Here is a 19,002-nt window from a genome sequence, read left to right on the forward strand (position 1 = left end):
AAAACACCGTAAGGTAAAACTTACAGAAATTCGCAGATATATAAACTTTTTTCTTTAATACTCTTTTTTCATATGACAATAAAATGCATGTGTTTATTTACATCCGAGTTACACAATATTAAAGCGTGTCCAATCAGTTATTGCATGTATACAAAATAGAGGAGGAAAAACTCTTATTTCTGTTAAATTGGTTCTGTGAAAAATGTAGAATAGTAAATTCAGCAAGAAATAAGTAGACTTCTTTCGGCAATTTTAACGAAATAAAGATAAATCTTGAATCCACGTGTGAACAGATCTGAAGAGAGAACAGAAAAAAACATTTATTCGCCTTGTCATATAACGAGCCTGTTGCATGGACCCTACAACCACTTACAAGGATATTTAGCCTTAAACGCTACTAATGTCTCTCACCCCACCCCCTTCTCCTCCGGGTAATGTTACCACCCTAGTTCGTAGTTTCTTTGTCCTTGCCTCATTTGTCTGCGCGAGGCATGAAGCGGGACTTGCAGTGTCCCGCGGGTCGGTTGCGCGAACGGTAGCAACCAAATATGGAATCGTAGTACCCTGACTTATTAGAGGATATAAAATTTCAGAGTGTACTTTCTTACCAACACCAGTGTCAAATGCTATAAAAGCCAAACTTTAAAGAAAGAGAAATGTGTTACAATAAACCGGCCTCAGAAAACAACGAATCTGCAAAACTACAACGGCTTGGAATAAAAGACAATTAACTGAACTTCGGTTGTATAGGTGAGACAAATATAACAGACAATATTGCGATGGAAGCTGACTTAGTACAATGAAGCATTTAATAAAATTTTTAGTACTTACTAGAATCCAAACAATTTATTGAATGTCCTGGTAAAGAATCCCTCTTCCTCTCCTAAAAGACATAACAAAATAATTTAAAGAGTTGTTTTTTAAACCATTTTCGCAAAATTTGACACATAATGTGGAACTAAAATCAGTTTCTCTTGACAAGAGAGAATGATTGTAAGCTCTTGATAAAATTACACCAAATGGATTACGGATCGAGAAAGTTCGTCAATTTTTCACCTTTTAGCGGATTCACTCCCGGATGATAAGTGAATGATGACTGAGTACCATAATTTGTTAATAGAGGCCGTCCGTTTAAGTGGCCACCGTTAGCTGAAGAAAACAAATATCAAATTAAATGTTTTATTGGAAAACAAATCAACTAAATAACAGTAAAGAATCCCTCTTCCTCTCTTAAAAGACATTAAAAATAGTTTAAAGAATTGTTTTATTAATCATTTTCGCAAAATTTGATCCCAAATGTGGAAAATCAGTTACTCTTAACAAGAGAGGACAATTATAAGCTGTTGATAAAATTACACCAAATAGATTATGGATCAAGAAAATTTGTCAATGTTTTACCTTTCAGCGGAATTACTTCTGGATGATGAGTGAATGATGACTGAATGCTAGGACTCATTAATAGAGGCCGTCCATTTAAGTGGCCACCGTGTGCTGAAGAAAACAAAGAAAAAATTAAATGCTTTATTGGAGAGCAAATATAACAGTAAAGAATCCCTCTTCCTCTCCTAAAAGACATTAAAAAAAATAGTTTAAAGAGTTGTATTTTAACCATTTTCGCAAAATTAGACACCCAATCTGGAAAATCAGTTACTCTTGACAATAGAGGACGATTGCAAGCTGTTGAAAAAATTACTCAAAATGGATTACAGATCGAGAAAGTTCGTCAATGTTTCACCTTTCGGCGGGTTCACTCCCGAATAGTGAGTGAGTGATGACTGAAGGTCAGTATTCCTTGGCAGTGAGCGTCCATTCAAGTGACTTGAATGGGCGTCCTCTGCCGAAGAATACTGACCAGTGGCCAGCGTCAGCTGAAGAAAACAAAGAAAAAAATTAAAATTTTTATTGGAAAACAAATATAACAGTAAAGAATCCCTCTTCCTCTCTTAAAAGACGTAAAAAATAATTTAAAGAGTTGTTTTTTAATCATTTTCGCAAAATTGACACAAAATGAGGAAAATCAGTTACTCTTCACAGGAGAGGACGAATGTAAGCTCTTAATAAAATAACCACAAATAGATTATGGATCAAGAAAATTTGTCAATGTTTCACCTTTCAGCGGATTTACTCTCGGATGGTGAGTGAATGATAGCGTCATCCTCTTCTAAGGAATTCTGGCATTCAGTCGAACTGACCGGCTGGAATGCCAGAATTCATTAGAAGAGGGCGTCCATTTAAGTGGCCACCGTTAGCTTAATAAAACAAAGAAAAATTGAACATTTTATTGGAAAACAAATATAACAGTAAAGAATCCCTCTTCCTCTCCTAAAAGACATAAAAATAATTTAAAGAGTTGTATTTTAACCATTTTCGCAAAATTTGACACAAAATGTGGAAAATCAGTTACTCTTGACAATAGAGGACGATTGCAAGCTGTTGAAAAAATTACACAAAATGGATTACGGATCGAGAAAGTTCGTCAATGTTTCACCTTTCAGCGGGTTCTATCCCGAATAATGAGTGAGTGATGGCTGAAGGTCACTATTCCTTGGCAGTGAGCGTCCATTCAAGTGACTTAAATGGACGGCCTCTGCCGAGGAATACTGACCAGTGGCCAGCGTCAGCTGAAGAAAACAAAGAAAAAATTAAATGTTTTATTGGAAAACAAATAAACTAAATCGCGAAAATTTGACACAAAATGTGGAAAATCAGTTACTCTTGACAAGAGAGGACGAATGTAAGCTCTTAATAAAATAACAACAAATAGATTATGGATCAAGAAAGTTCGTTAATGTGTCACCTTCAGTTAGCGGACAGACTCCCGGATAATGAGTGAATGATGACTGATTGCAAGAATTCCTCGGTAGAGGACGACCATGTAAGTGGCCAGTGTTAACTAAAGAAAACAAAGAATAAATTAAATGTTTTATTGAAAACACGCCCTACTCGCATCCAAGGAGATGTGAGTCTAACTATCGCTCGGGACATGTATTTCTTTCATGTGAGATGTGTCATGTTTCGGAGTGTTAGAATGGGAATTTTTCATTTATTCATATATTCCTTTATTTTTACTAGGGCTTTCCTGGCTTCATCATACTTCGTCCTATGTTTCACTCATTTAGTACTGTATATAAAAGGTACTGGCTTTCTTGGCAGAAGGGTTCCGAATCATTGGCGACTTGGGGATCTGAAGGACGCCAATAGCTGATGGCAATGGTCAAAAATTAGCTAAGCATGGAGTTGTCAACTCAAAACCACAATTATTAATTAATTTCATTAAAGAAACATAACTGTGTTTTGGTAAAAGGAAAACATTTACTGACACAGAACAGGTTGCACAGGAAAACACAAGAAGGCTTATATGTCATCCTCTCCCTCAACGTCACTTATTTATTACTGTACACACTGTTGATCAACGATACCTGTCTGGGAATACTATATGGGGAGCAAGCCGCCAATAATTTGGAACTCCTGAAGGACTTGAAGGGTTTCAAATCATTAGCAGCCTGCTCCCTAAGGTGTGACACTCCCAGGGGTCTGAACGACGCTAATAGCCGCAACCTCGTTCCCAGGGTCCGCTCCTACTCGGCCCACTAACGTTAACTTTGTAAAAGATGGTACTTACTATGAGTCTAACGTGTGTAATCATCCAGATGAAAGTTGCCGAAAGTTGATTAACGAAATCTTGCAATATTCTCCAGTAATTTTAAACTTGGTCATTATATATGTAAATATAATAGGATTGGAAGTGTCAACATTTAAAAAGTAATTACCCTGTTCTCACCTTTGGTGGCCCTAAGGGAAAATGGGTTTCCCTTGTAACCGGCTTCATTTGGCACTGCCATGGGGTTGCATGGTATTTGATGATTTGGATATCCGCCTTCATTTCCCATTGAGTGAACTAATAAGACGACATAAAAGACAAATGTAAGACGGGAGAACGGTTGACGCAAGGAACAATAGATTTGAGTAAAAGATTTACGAGTTTAATAATCACGCGGTCGAACGTCTAAAAAACGGGAACGAGTAACACTGAATACAAAAATAATAAAAGCTACAATAAGCCACAAATAATATGTACAAACTGAAAATAATACTACAAGTAAACAAAACTAAAGAACTAATCAAAAACGGGTTGTAAACAATGCTAAATTGGTGCAAAAATAGCAAACAAAAAGGTACTTGAGAAACAGGAAATCGAGGTACAAAAACTGTGGACATTCAATGAGTGTTACACGAAATAGTAAACTAACAATAACAAGAAGCTCGAGTTACGATGATTACACAACGATGCTGTAGTGACTGTAGTCACATAAATGGAACAATAAATACACAGAATTATAAAGAAAACCGGCTAAAATAGATCAAAATGCTTTTGGAATCATGGAAACAATTACCAGTAACAACGAGGATAAAAGGTAAGCGAATTATACCATTATTTCTGGACAAAAACAGTGAAATAAACTAACAGAACCAACAGAATAAATTGCATGCTGTGCCAGACTAAAAGGTCAAACAGATAATAATCTGGACAGAAATCTAGTAAAAAACAACTGAATAATGCTCCAACAAACTAAGTGAACAACCTAAATAATAAGCAAACTAAGACAGCCTGGAAAATATAAGAGAAAGCTAAATGTGCTACATACCAAGGGTTATTGATAAATTATAAACATCTGAATTACAACTTGGGGACTTCAGTCCTGCTTGGTGACTTGCTCTTGTGAAACCGACTAATGAACTGAACTAACCGAGCCAAAGGGAGGCTAACTTATAGTAGTCTGAAGTACAAAATCTAAACCATAAAAGGCAAGGGTGATCTGTAACCTACTAAAACAGGATACGTGGGAGTAGCTATTACACAACAAACTAAAGTGTGTGATGAAACCAGAAAATTCAGGAAAATAACTAAATAATGATTAATTCAGAATAATTAAACAATGCAAAAATAATTTGGACTTGAAACTAAAATAGACTTAATGTGACCCGGTCACACAAATTCAGGAAGAAAGGGACCTTTTTATTTTAAGGGGGGGGGGGGGGGGGTGGGTAAGGTTATCATATTGAAAGCACAATTGTAAATACCGACAAAAGAGACATCAGCATTTACTTATGCGGACGGGCTAGTTTCCCTCTGGTCCGGCGGGCTCATTTTCCCGAACAACGTCTGGTAATCGAGCCTACTTATGCGTTACTTACGCATTTACTTAATGCTGTTATTAGATGTCTATAATTAAGTTGGAGCTTGGTTCAGCTGGACAGAAACAAAGGTTGGACCTTCCTAGGAAAGTTTACTAATATGTCATTATTTCCCTCAACGTTCACTTATTCATTACTGTATGTAAACAATACCTGTCTGGGAATAAGGATTATAAATCCTGATTGGCGGCTTGCTCGCCATATTTCCTGGTGGATTGGGCATTAAAGGTGTAGCATTACCGGCCTCAACGACACCAAAAGCTGATGGCTGACTTTTGGTTTTGTAACTTTCATCTGAAAAGACAACATTTGCACAGAACAGGCATTTTTAACTCTCCAGCACACTTTGTTGGTTTCTCGTGGTGCTGTTTATGTTGCAAAAAGATGGTACTGAGTCTACAGAATACATCTGAACGTGTGATGATTGAAATAAAAGCTATTGAAAGTATTTTCCACTGATTTAAAGGTTGGCCCGCTCTATGTAAAAGGAGGGAAAGTAAGTACCCTGTGTTTACCTTTGGTAAAGAGATCTCCCCAATCTAGCTTCTAAAAGTTTTTTTTTTCAGAACTTTAACAGTGCCAGAAGCCATATAGGGGTCGATAGAAGAAGGTGGAATAACAAGTCTTGAATTGTCGCAGGTCAGGTCCGATATGGCTAACCATGACGTCACTGTGGAGATGCCATGGACGCAGTTGTTTGCTTGCCGCATAAACAGACGTTGGAGCGAAAATATACTAGTTATGACGCATGAGAGTGAAGGTATTGTTTATATCTAGAACGGTCAATTGAAGCTGTTTTTATTGGACAAGTCCAAGCCATTTACAATCACAAAATTCCCACCAATAATATCCCTTTCGTCCTAAACGTTGTATGTCTAATGAATTCAAGCTGTTCTAGCTGGTTACCTTTAGGGACTGCCTCCTCGTTATGGGCGGTGCTTGAGAAATTTCCCCACTGATCGTTTTGGTGATAAATCTTTTCTTCCTCTTTAATGCCGTTTTCCTTTACCTTTTCCAGCCTGTCGTTTAGCTCTTCAACTTCTTCTCTGTATGTAGTGCGGTTCGTCAACTGAGATCCAACTTGCTTTTCTAAAATGACGACAAAACCTTATTAAAAAACATTGTTCTCGTAATATTTTTACCGTCAAAATGCCTCAGAGTTTTTAGTGTTAACAAACAGGAATCTTTATTCTAAAGTCAATAGCTAAGGACCTAACCGGCACTAGTCAGTCCCGAGGTTAAATAAAGTCATTCATTCGTTCGTTCGTTCGTTCGTTCAGTGGTTCCTTCCTTCCTTCCTCCCTTTCTTCCTTCCTTCCTTCCTTCCTTCCTTCCTTCCTTCCTTCCTTCCTTCCTTCCTTCCTTCCTTCCTTCCTTCCTTCCTTCCTTCATTCATTGATTGATTTACTCATTCATTCAGCTTCTGATAAAACGACACCAGTGACTGAATGAAACGTCACGATGTATTTAAGGTGGCCGAACACAGTTTCAAAGTATACAGGTGTTAGTAAGCGTTATTTGGAAACTACGTTTTTCTGGGTGCCGGAAATTGGTGTGGTGCAAGATCAACTAAAAAGAAATTAATTTTGATACTTGTTGTTGAGCTAGGTCCCGTTGCCATGGCAACGCAGCGAGCTATTGACCGTCTACAAACAATAGTTTTCCTTAATTTTTAGAAAATGCACTCGTTAGATTTTTTCCATTTTTTGTCTCTAGAAAAACTCACAAAATACTGACATAATGACACTGCTTTCGTGTAACTTTAACAGAGGAATCTTCTGTAAATATCCGTTTTGCACTTTAATGTTTTGTGAAGATACCCTCTGTCAGATTTGGATTTTTGTTTGCAGGCGAGTTAGGCTCTTAGAGAACTACCATATTGCTAAATTTCACGAAATTCTAACGAGCGGTTCCTGAGAAAACAGTTCATTTCCATTAACACAACCAGTCACAATTTTTTGGTCAAATGCGCATGCGTGGCTTTTAATTGGGTTTACACAGCAAAGATTAAAAGCGTGCAAAAAGGCTTAGCTCTTCGTGAAATCGCTTTCTTTGTTCGGCGATGAAAGAAAAAGGGTCACAAACGATACACTGGATTATTTTAAGAGCAAAACTTAACTTTGTGATCAATTTGATATAAAATTAAGGGATCACTTTATCGACGCCATATTTTGCTTACCACAACCCTAGCGCGCACTTACTATCATCATTAAAGAATGAAGCCATCAAGCGCGCGCAAACTGTGTTCGGCCACCTTAAGTCTTAATTGTTCCTGCAGTGTTAGGTGAATGTATTCTTCTCAGGAAAAAAATAGAATTGACTTTAAGTATAGGTGAGTTCCAGTTTCATTATTTTCACTAATGTAGAGGATATCAGTTACCTTCATGACCGCTTGGCTGAACATCGGTGCCCAGCTGCTGGCGTTTTATGTTCTTTGCCTGTTCATCCACATAAGAAGAACATGAAACGCCAGAAACAAACTGGGTTTCTTGAATCTTCTTCAAGTTTTCAATCTCCGCCCGCAATTCTGAAAACACCCCCAAAAACATTTTTTAGCTGATATGAAATGATGACGTACGGAACGAGGTTTTAAAAGTACATATATACCTAAACTTAACTCAACAATAACAGAAAAAATTTCTGAGTATTCTCCTTTTCTGTTCAGTTAAGGTGGGGGCCAGTGGAGGGTCTGTGGGTATCCAGATAGCCTTTGCTCGCACCCGTTTCCACCGCTCGTTCCCAGGGATGGGAGGGACGCAAAATAATCCCGGGAACGAGTTTGATCCACCGTTCCTATCACTCTCTTTGCACTGCGCATTACAGTGTTTTGCACAATGTTGATGTAACTGGAACATGCCAATATTTTTGGTAATATTGTTGGTTTTTGAAAATAAATAATACAGTTGCAAAAAAAATAAATAAATAAAAAGATTGTTTTCCATTTCTTCGTTAATTCCCGTCATCTCAAAATGCTTTTTTTAGTATTAATTGTTTCCTTCCACATTTTTTGCTCCTCTTTTTTATCCAATTTAAGCAAGATATGTATAGTTTTTGCATTTGCTTGTCATTTTCTAATCTTATTGAACCCTTTAAGCCTTATTCTTAAAAGTGACGTTTTTCGCTCAATATACAATTGACATCCTACCCTTCATGTCGGCAAGGTCAGCACTTTGGGCTGTTAGCTGACATTTCATCTCTTCAAACTTGTCGACCACAATACTCTTCAAACTTTCCATGCTATTTCGTATGTTACCAACTTCATCTTGTAGAGAATAGACAACTTTCTCTAACTTTACTTCTCTTTCTGAAATCAGAAAATAGAAATTTAGTCAATCAGTGAGGATTTAAACCAACAAAACAGTATGCGCATATGTTCTTTATAGAATATCTATTTAAAACTATTGGTTTTCAAAAAGTCATTTAATCAAGTTTTCACCTGACAAAGAATGGAGCCCGCTTGGTCGAAATATGTGCCACACCTTAAAAATCGATTGCGATTTAGTTTGAGCTGCGTTTGTGTATGAATAGGGTACGATTGCCGGGATTACTGATCTGGAATAGATTATAAATTACACGACGTGACTGACCTGAAAAAGGTGAAAAACTTTAAGGATATGTTGCATAAAATATTTTGAAAGAAACATGCAGGGAAAAGACATCATTTGCTTAAGAATAACTCCCATCAGTGACTCATATTATTCAGTATGAGCCCGGTTTGAAGCCGCACTAACCTTGGTTGGATTGCAGTTGATTCTTTAGATTATCTATTTCAATGTTCTTCTTAATAAGGTTTCCTTTGGCCACAAAAGCAGCCTTCTTGGCATTCTTCAGCTGTTGTAAAGTGTTTTTCGTCTTCTTGACAGATTTACTGTTATTGCTGAAATCATCATTCCTATCATTTCCGCTGATTTGCTCTTTAAGGGAAGCAACTTCTCTGTTCTTAGCTGAAAGAAAAAGGAAACAAACATTAACAGCGAGTTAACTTACCGAATGCATAAGCGAATGATCTTTGAAAATGTTTACCTGTTGTTAATTGTTGTTGCTCTGTTATTTTTCCGTTCTTTATTTTTGTTTTTAGCACAAATTTAGGATCTCTTCTCAAACTAGTCTTTTCATGTTCTGCATTTTTTTTCATTAAAATATTGAAGAACTCAAAAAGCGTGTTCCCAGTTGCCGAAAACAAAAAGTCAATAAAAAACTAGAGAAAAAAAAATAGTGCTAAAGAGTATATTTTACACTATTATACAAAAGTTATTATCACAAACAAAACATCAAAATGACCCTTTCTGGTACCCTTACGTATGCAGGAATGTAACAAGTAATTTGTAGCCCGTGTTCCTGTCTCTGCTGTCTTTGGGTAATTACTTAGCTTGGTGATTAACTGAACATTTTGTTAGAAGTGTAGTGTACTAACCAGCAAGAGTTGCTTTGAGAGCGGAGATCTTCTTCTGCATCTCCTTGAACTCCCTCTCATACTGTTAAAAAACATGGTTGCCATTAAAATAAACGTCCTTCATTTTCCCCCCAACATCGATTTTACAATAACTGTCAAATTTTTCGCATGCTGATGGGCTCTTAGCCGTTGACTATGAGTTGTAACGCGCGCGCTTTCTCAACGGAAAATAAAGGAAATCCCGCTCGCACTTTTTCCATGTTATTTTATAAAGCAGATAGACGGCAGTTTTCTTTGGTCTATATACTCTTAAAATGATGCCATAAATGTTCAAAACTTGGCAGTGAAACCACGCGCCTGCGGCACATGGTTGTACTTGAGTTTTGAACATTTTATGGCGTCACTCATATGCGCGCACCCAGGTAATGATTTTGTGAAACGACATTCATAAAGTTTTGCTTAAAGAATTTCCCTTGCTTGCGTATGCCGTAGGAACGTTAAAGTTGGAAGAAATACGAGCTCTTTCCATTGCTGTTATATTTATAAGAAGCCTTTTCTAAAAAAAAAGCTTTTGCGTCATGATTTCAGAAATATGTTTGCACGCGCTGACTGTACACAGTATGATCTTTGAAAACTAAATTTCCGCACCAAAAATTTTTAAATTCTATTCTTATCCAAAGGCATTTTTTTAGGTCGCAGAAAAACGTTTTGGCAGTTACACCTAACTTATACAATTTTAAAAGTAACTGTGTTATGCGCCTTGAACGATAGAAAAATGATAGCCGTGCGCGTATTAAGCGCGATTTTTTTTTTTCGTGTTTTTGGAAGAAGATTGTTGTTTTATCCGTTTCGCAAACAGGCTTTGAAAACAGTCACGTGCTAGTTCCAAGGTAAATTAAATTAACGGGGGCCATGTACCTGTTGAGGTGTGGCTCTTCTCCCCATGCATGTTGACTCAAGGGGTTCATAATTGTTCGTGGGAAGGTCCTTGACCATCACACCGTTTGAAAACGCTCGGTGATAATCCGAGGTTCTTGTACTTTCACAATCTTCTCCTGAAACTGTTTTATACACATAATCAATAGTTGTCGAAAACCACGACTGGTCCGCCATATTTTCTCTCTGCATTGGCACAAGTGCGCAACACACGTTTGGAAAAAAAAAATTTTCCGCGAGATTAATTGTTATGGCAACGCACTGTTTATCAATTTGTGACGTATAAACGAGAGTGATAAGAAGCCTGGGCACTAAAAAGTTTTCCAAGTTTTCAAAACTGAAAAGTAGACCCTTTTATCATACCTGATATCATGAAAATGTCTAATTTTCCTTTTGTCATTCTTAAACGACAACGGTTTCGGGCCAGTATGATTGCGTTGAGATCAAACATTCATGTTGACTAAATGGCTCTGAAAACGTGTTTCGTTCAAGTAAAAAGAAAGGGCGATTGGTTAATCAAAACAACATCAAATGTTTGTTAGGAAATGTCAGCAGACTAGAAAATGTTCAGCTTCTCCGATTTACATTGTGTGTTACATAAACTGTTCAGTCATTATTACCCTTGAACGCAGTAGACTTCCATCACTTTTCGTGGCATCCTATCAAAGCAAATTACATAAAATGCTGTTACATACTAACATTGAAGATTCCTTTGACCAAAACGAAATAAAAACAGGACCACTGGAACATGCAGCAAGCAGGGTTGCCATTGAAGAGAAGTCGATCATAGCAAGCCGATCCTCGGCAGTAAGTCTACATTTTTATCCGTTATAAAATGTACACGCGTCAAGCGCGCGCATTTTGAAGATTTTAAACTTCCTCGACAGAACGCGCGCCCCCTGGGAGACTTGCCATTTGGCCAAAATTTTCGGGTTTGAAATTTCCCGTGTCAAATGGACTTTCTTCCAGTCTTTCCCAAATTTCAATCCCATTGGTAGATCAAAAAATGTACGATGGCGTAATAAGACAACAAAGGAGAAATGGAAATTCTGTGTAAATGTGACCAGCTGGAATGGAAAAACTGGAGTACATCCTAAGATCAACCATTTCTTCCGGAAAATTTCCGTCTAATTCGCGCGTACATTTGCATTTCAATCGACTGGATCGAACATTTTGGCCAAATTGGTTGGGTTTCACAGCTTTTATTTGGCAACTAAATGTACAAAATCTCCGTAATTTCAGTATAAAAACTCTATGTACTATTCACAAATAATTACCCCTACTTTAATATACTGGATTAATAAAGTTTCTGTGAGTATTTAGGTCAAAAATACTATTCAAATTTCCCACACAAGAGAGGATGTAAGCTAACAAAGCAGGACATTTATTGACACGCGTCATTACAGTAGACAGAAAAAACACAAAACACTGTGATAAAATGTGTTTATATCAAGAACAAGAGCTTACAAAGAAAGAAGAGTGGATGATATTTTTTATGCTTTTACACAAGAGAACAAGGATCTAAATGAGGGAGAGGGGCAAATAAAATTTAAGACAAATTTTCAAAACACCAAGCTATTTGTTTAATACACTTTAAAAGGGGCTGTTGTAGGCTAAATGAACACAAATTAAATGGCTGAGAGCATAACCGATCTAAATGACTTTCCAGATCGCTTTTAGTTGTTTTAGCTCAGATTTGAGTGTCATGATCAATAAGGTTGAAGAAATGAAATATCAGCTAAGAGCCTGTAATGTTGAGCTTGCCAACCTGAAGGGTACGATGTCAATTGCATATTGAATCTGCTGCTTTGCGCTTCATTTGCAATAAACAGCTATGATTATGGGGAAGATTTCCATTTTTATCACAAATAAATGAAGCACAAACCAGCAGATAAAACATTGGAACAATGTTTCCTGAAGGAATCCAAGGTGATATGCAAAACTCTGGTGAATTTGAGCTAAAACAACAAAAAACAATCTGAAAAGTCATTAAAGTTGGTTGTGCTCTCAGTCCTTCAATTGCATAACATGTATTTATTGCTAAGAAAAAGCAACAAAAAACGGCAAAATAAATGGAAAAAAGTGGGTTTAAGATCCCAGAGTTTCAAAGTAATCTCCAATGGTGTGTCTCCTCGTTGTGATGTATCTATGGTGTCGCCCTTTCACTGCCTGCATGAGAAGCTTACAATGCCACTTGTTTTACAAAACATTATTTACATGTTATGAAAGTACTGGTCTATTTGTTCAAGTCTATTCCACAGCACAGAACTATCTCCTTTTTTGGAAGATATTGCCTCCTCTGCCGCCACGAGGTGGACCTCCTCTACCCCTTGCCGCAGCTGTAGATAAAAAGGAAAAAAAATACAAATAAACTAATGTACTTCATGTTCACTGTTTGTGGCTCTTGTGCACAAAAAATAAAATAAAATAAAATAAATAAATAAAATAAAAACACTACCAAACCATGTTATTTGTGCTGTTATTTCACCAGGTAAATAAATACATTAGAATGTTGGCATCTCAAGCAACCCACACTATTTGAACACAGTTATTTAATAACCATAGGGTGGTACAATTCAAATAGATAAAGGTGTTACGGTAGTTTCTAAAGTAATTGTGCTGCTGCATTGGTGGGGAGTCAAAAAATTCGTCTGGTTTTATCAACAAAGTTGATAACGTAATGTGACCAACGTAAAGAGATTTGAATGTTGATGTTTCAAGTGTTAGCCCGTCATCAGGGTCAATCCAGACAACCATCACAGGCCATAGCCAAAACTGACAGCAATCCCAATCAATTTGTTATACAGTCTACTCCCGATAACTCGAACCCTCACTAACTCGAACCAATTTTCCTTTCCTTTCAGGTCATTTTCTATATAATTTTACCCTTGATAATTCGAAGTCCCGATAACTCGAACCTTTTTCAATTTCCCTTGAAGGTTCCAGTTATCGGGAGTCGACTGTATTTGTTCTGTTTCCCATTTTCTTTGGATTGCCCTTATTTTTGTCATGTAGATATTTGGATCAATCAACACATTCTGTACCGTGTCCACCTGCTTCAGATGGATAGAACGTGTAAAAGTCATCTCTGGGACAAATCTTGATCTTTTCATGAGTCAAACTCAATAATTTTGTTTTCTTAGAAATCCCGCTGACCCAAAGACTTGTTTTTGCTCTGAATTTTTTTTCACACTAAGTTTGACTTGTCACTCAACAGTCAAGCTAATGTTCATTTGGATACGGGGTTTAGTTTCTTAGGAAACTGTGGTGCTGCGACAATAGAGAGTGAAAACAAATACAGTCAACTCCCGATAACTCGAACCTTCAAGGGAAATTGAAAAAAGGTTCCAGTTATCGCAAGTTTGAGTTGTCAAGGGTAAAATTATATAGAACATGACCTGAGAGGAAAGGAAAATTGGTTCGAGTTAGCGATAAGTTGGAGTTAGCGAGGGTTCAAGTTATCGGGAGTCGACTGTAATGTTTGGTTTTGTCAATTAAGTTGACAAAGAAATTTGGCCAAAATTACCTTGTAAACTCTGTTGATAACACCAAACATTATGTTAATTTGGGTCAACCCCAATTGCAATTTAGTGTCTCTTATGCAAAGTTCAACGTCTGACCCAAGGCCCTAGTTACATTGACCAAGTGACCAATGGTAGTCGATTGATTCATTGGTAAATCAAAACAGGCTTGTCCATCCAGTACTAGCCCTCAGTCAGTATCACATGTATGTTACAGAAGGCCATTACTGAACAAGCATAAAAACTATACCTTGTGCTCTCAGGATAGCTGATTTGCCTCTACCAGCTGCTCCACCGCCTCCAGAACCCTTCTGTGTCATTTTCTTGAACATTGGAGCGTTTTTCAACATGTCCGGAAGAATCAAAAACCGAATTTTACTGCCACGAATGAAGACTTGTTCCAGCTGTGAAACTCGGCCATCTCTCCCAGTAACAGTGATGTTTGACATCTGGCAATTCATGTTGTCTTCGGCTTCGACGAGCCTTCCTCTGTACACTTCACCGGTCATCGTTTCTAGCGTGACAATGTGCCCTTCAGCTTCATGTAGAATCTTTATAGGTACACCTATCGACATTTTCGATTAGAATAAATGTCTGTAATTCTTTGGAAGTAGTTTGCAGCGAAGATAAGGCTTCCTAAACGCAAGATGGATTGGATTATGGACGATTATAAAACAAACTCCAACACCGCTTTCCAAAGCGACGTTTCCAAACGTTACCTACAGAGGAGGACTGGGATGAGTAGACTTCGCTTAGCGGCCTAGCGATCCTAGCGACACAAAATCAGAAAATGAAACACAAATGCTTATACTGCGAAGAAAGGGTTATTTTTATTATGGCAATAGATACACAAATATTTCCTGATTGCTGACAAATCATGATGGTTGGGTAGAATACGACGAGTGAAGATCGACGCCCTGAAAAATGGCGATAATGTGCAAGACCTTCAAGCGAAAGATTAAAGGCAAAAAGCTCAAGGTGGATATTTGTTGAAATATATTTAATTGCGGATTTTTATATTTTGGCATGGACAAATGTATTATCCAGACAATCTGAAGTGATTTTTATCTCCTCGACCAGATTCACTAAAATCAATTTCGAGTCACGCAAAATCAAATGTAATTTCAAATTACAGTCATGTACAGTGGGGGTAGGGGTCAGGGTAGGTTTTGTTTGTAAACAACAAGTCGGAACTGGATCAACTCGCTCTCGCTTCCCGCTCTTCCGGACAAATGAGTTTTACTACCGCACATCACTAAAAATCTCAATTTCTTTAGTTGTAGCCGGCAAATTGCACGTAACGTATAAAAGTTATCAAAAGATATATTTTATGTACTTTTTTCAATGAAATGTTTCGTCTGCAGATAGAACTGCCTCATGTAAGACAGAGAACTGATTGGGACTGTGGACTGGCATGTTCCGCGATGGTGTTGCACAAACTTCTCGGGAACAAGTTTGACGACACGGAATACGAAGATATTTGTTCCATGAAGAACTTTGGATCTAGCGTTTGGACCATCGATATTGCCAGCATATTCACAGAGTATAAAGTAGATTACATGTTTTACACATCGACTCTTGGAGTAGATCCGACCTATGGGGAAAACTCTTTTTACAAAGGGTCGTTCAACATGGATGAAATGAGAGTAAATCGCTTATTTACAATGGCACCAGATTTAGGATTAAAAGTGGAACAACGGTGAGTGTTCTTCGTTAAGTTAAATACAGTACGTATTTGTAAAAATTCTGTTGCGCTTAGTAGAGGAAATACCTCTTTGTCAAAGCACCCCGTTCCTTGTGACGACTCTGTACGAGACGTGATCATGAATATAGTATTTCATTCTTTGTGGAGAAATAAATAAGAAAATTAAGCTTACACGCTGATGATCAAACTCTTTTTTGTGTCTGGAAAACTTCAATATATTGTAACATTCAGGTCATTTTCATGAGTTCAGGCACAAGCTGGAAAAATGTCAAAGGGTATCGAAAGGAAAGGAAATCGAAAATAAATAAAATGCACGTGATTTGGGCTTGACAAGATGGTTTCAATCGACCTTGGCCGATATGCGTTCATTTTTATCATCTTTGGTACCACTTAACTTACAGGAACACCAAAGAGAAAATGTAATGGATGCTCAGTTTTTCCTTTTCGGCTTTCCTAAGTTCGAGATGTAACCTTTTTTTTTTTTACCGATGACAATGTTGATATTTCCTTGTACTCTTACGTACGGTAAAGAGGTCAATCAAAGATGATCTTTATTTACATATTTATGATAGTGACCCCAGTCAACTTCATGCCTTGAATTGTAGATAGGATAAGACAGGTAAATCTCCTTTACGTGTAAAGCTTGTAGCTTGTGTGGTCGTTTCTAAAACTTTGAAACCTGATTTTGTGGATTCGTCAAGGTCATCTCCCCGAAAAAGATAGACTGAACTGCAAATTGATTGGCTTGAAATGAATCTTAGATACTACGGAGAGATTTAAAGGGCCATGGTGGTTATCTCAGCCCAACCAAAGGCAAAGTTTTGTGTAGTCAGGAGCTGTTATGTGCCTCTGCTTTACTCCAAACTGTTTACCTGATTTTGGGGGTGTGTCTGGGGGCGTAGAGAAGGAGGGTTACGGTACTTTGAATTTCTTAGGAAGAGTAGAAGGTCCTGTTTCTAGAAAAATAGTCTTTTTACAGGTGGAGAAGAATTTTGTCTGGTATTTTGGTCCAAGACACAATCCAAGCCGATGCCATTAATGATTATGTACCCAGTCAAAGAGTGTATGCAAAGTTATTACCGCTTACTTTAAGTTGCTCAAAGTTAGCTCACTATTTCAATTTGTTTTTCAGGAGTATTTCTTTAGAGGAAATCATTTCAAGGTTAATGAAAGGCTATGTTGCTATTGTCCTTGTCAACTCAAATGCTTTGATCTGCAACTGGTGTGAAGTATATTCTCTAAACAAACTGCGGATGCTTGCCAACTGTATATGTCCATCAACTCAAAGTGAGTATTGTGGACATTACATTGTGCTGTGTGGATTCGACGCTGACAAAAGGTGTGTTTATTACAAGAATCCATCATTTAATGATGGCCTTTGTTGCACAAAGTTTGACATGTTTGAATCAGCAAGACACAGTTATGGAACAGACGATGACATTATATTTATTAAACTGCAGGAACCTCAACTAAATGTGAAAGAGACTTTTATCAATAATAGCAACAAAATATGAGGTTCAAAATACAACGTTCAATCATGAGATCAGGCTGTGGTAACAAACAAGACATGGTTTGTCATTAAACATTTGAATTTGAATGACCATTCCGTTGTTCAAGAAAATATGCATATCCTCTCTCCCCACAGAAGGGACTGGAAATTCCAGAGGGGGGGGGGGGGGGGGAAAGGGGAGTCTTAGAGAAAATCCTTTCCATGGGGGATGTATGGATATTTTCTGGAACTGAACACTAGATGCACTTTTGCACCTGTGAGTGTTGCTTAGAAACAAGTTTGTTTACAAACATGTTTTTCAATGAGTGAAATTTATTTGAATGCTTAAAATATTTTATCTTAGGGAAGTTTAAGCACAGTTTCATTCAAACTTCAATTACATACAATTTACTGAGCACAGAAGCCATTGTGTGACAGCCAAACTTCAAAATGTGTTCATTGACAAAACATGTGTTTCATACCTAATTCAATCATTCTTTTAATGTTGTTACACTCAGATGTAACTCATGGTATATTCCATGAAAAAAAAGCTGACATATCACAGATTGGTGAAAGGAAATGCACATTTTCTAACGTAAATTATTTTTTAGGTAGAGTGAAAGGTAATCGTGCTTATTTTAAAATGGAACTCTTTGGGAAGACCTAAAGAACAACATTTGAATCTCAACAGTTAATATTTGAACCGTCTTGTGATGGTGGCTTGTCCAAAAATAATAATTTATATGCGTTCATTAGAGTGGGGAGAAGGGTGCGAAAAATTGTCAGATTTTCAAGGTGTTAACAGTTCACCGACATGTTAATGTTACCAAGGTGGAATAACTGTCTCAATACCATGGGCACAGTCTGTCAGCTCATCCTCCTCCCTAATCCATGCGCAGCATGCTCCACTTGCTGAACATTTTTCGGGACTGTCCTTACTACAATACAGGGTCTGTTCACAGGAAAATTATGAGCTCACTCCTGTTTACAACGAGAGTGATCCTAAATAAGTTTTCATCATCACCTTCCGGTTTAATTTCTTTACCACAGTTTAGAGTTAGTTTTAAATAACAAAATTAACTTATATAAACAAGTTATTAATAAAACAGTGTATGGTTAAAACATACATTTTGTACATAGTAGGTATTAACAATACTAACAGAGCTTTGTAAAATATGGTGTCCTTTTAAAGATAATATAATTTAATATTGCTATTGATTGGTGTTTTTTAGTATAATAAAAGAACTGTTAAAGGGTGTAACAGAAGTGCCATGTTCACCATTAACAAAGTGGAAACACAGTATTGTTTGATTTGACAAATTAAAAAACTTTTCCAAGGATCAGACTAGTTAAGTGCTGCGCAGGGTAGAAGTACTTTCGATTTGAGTTAATATAAAACTCAAGTTACTCTGGCTTGGAGTTATTGAAATTCTACTGTAGGATGTGTATTTGTAGAACACAATGTTAATATTGTAAGCATTGCATGTCCTCTGGCAGTAAATATGTATGTGAAATAATGAGGTGTGTGATTTGTAAAATAATTTAAGTAGTAACATTTATTTCAATTTGTGAACGGGATAGCAAGTTAAAATTGTATATTATGTACATGTGTAATTGAATAGTACTGTAAATTTGAGGTTCAAATTATGCATAAATTTTAGCAGTTAAATTTCATTGTCAAAGAATTAAGGAATAGTAATTTTGTTTTAAGTTATTTAAAATTTATCAAATGATAAATAAAATGCACTTTGGTTGGAATCGT

General features: G+C 37.0%; 3 protein-coding genes across 5 annotated transcripts; 1 reads left to right on the forward strand and 2 right to left on the reverse strand.

Annotated features, from left to right (window-relative positions):
- Positions 1-58: 58 nt before the first annotated feature.
- Positions 59-11,340, reverse strand: LOC146452758 (uncharacterized). 3 transcript variants are annotated; one of them, XM_085097449.1, is made up of 14 exons: positions 11,225-11,340; positions 10,508-10,650; positions 9,611-9,671; positions 8,928-9,140; positions 8,342-8,500; positions 7,577-7,723; positions 6,103-6,285; positions 5,350-5,490; positions 3,782-3,898; positions 2,798-2,893; positions 1,399-1,491; positions 1,057-1,149; positions 832-883; positions 59-295 (listed from the first exon to the last, which is right to left on the reverse strand). In XM_085097449.1, coding segments are annotated over exons 2-14 (1,434 nt in total). In that variant the 5' UTR covers positions 10,586-10,650; positions 11,225-11,340; the 3' UTR covers positions 59-294. The 3 variants fall into 3 exon arrangements, with proteins under 3 accessions (XP_084953575.1, XP_084953574.1, XP_084953576.1); XM_085097448.1 differs by lacking the exon at positions 11,225-11,340 and having other exon boundaries at positions 10,508-10,752; XM_085097450.1 differs by lacking the exons at positions 59-295; positions 832-883; positions 1,057-1,149; positions 1,399-1,491; positions 11,225-11,340 and adding an exon at positions 2,126-2,249 and having other exon boundaries at positions 10,508-10,752.
- A 548-nt stretch (positions 11,341-11,888) lies between these two features.
- On the reverse strand, positions 11,889-14,763 carry LOC146452759 (small nuclear ribonucleoprotein Sm D3-like). The gene is made up of 2 exons (XM_085097705.1): positions 14,297-14,763; positions 11,889-12,864 (listed from the first exon to the last, which is right to left on the reverse strand). Exons 1-2 carry the CDS (start codon positions 14,619-14,621, stop codon positions 12,794-12,796), a joined length of 396 nt encoding a protein of 131 aa, XP_084953831.1. The 5' UTR covers positions 14,622-14,763; the 3' UTR covers positions 11,889-12,793.
- Positions 14,764-14,828: 65 nt separating this feature from the next.
- LOC146452760 (protein GUCD1-like) lies at positions 14,829-18,998 on the forward strand. The gene is made up of 3 exons (XM_085097704.1): positions 14,829-15,024; positions 15,411-15,745; positions 16,884-18,998. The coding sequence occupies exons 1-3, from the start codon at positions 14,971-14,973 to the stop codon at positions 17,263-17,265; spliced, it is 771 nt and encodes a 256-aa protein (XP_084953830.1). The 5' UTR covers positions 14,829-14,970; the 3' UTR covers positions 17,266-18,998.
- The last annotated feature ends 4 nt before the right edge of the window (positions 18,999-19,002 follow it).

This window comes from Pavona decussata, unplaced genomic scaffold (assembly GCF_977016875.1).
Source record: "Pavona decussata unplaced genomic scaffold, jaPavDecu1.1 SCAFFOLD_366, whole genome shotgun sequence".
NCBI classification, from domain to species: domain Eukaryota; kingdom Metazoa; phylum Cnidaria; class Anthozoa; order Scleractinia; family Agariciidae; genus Pavona; species Pavona decussata.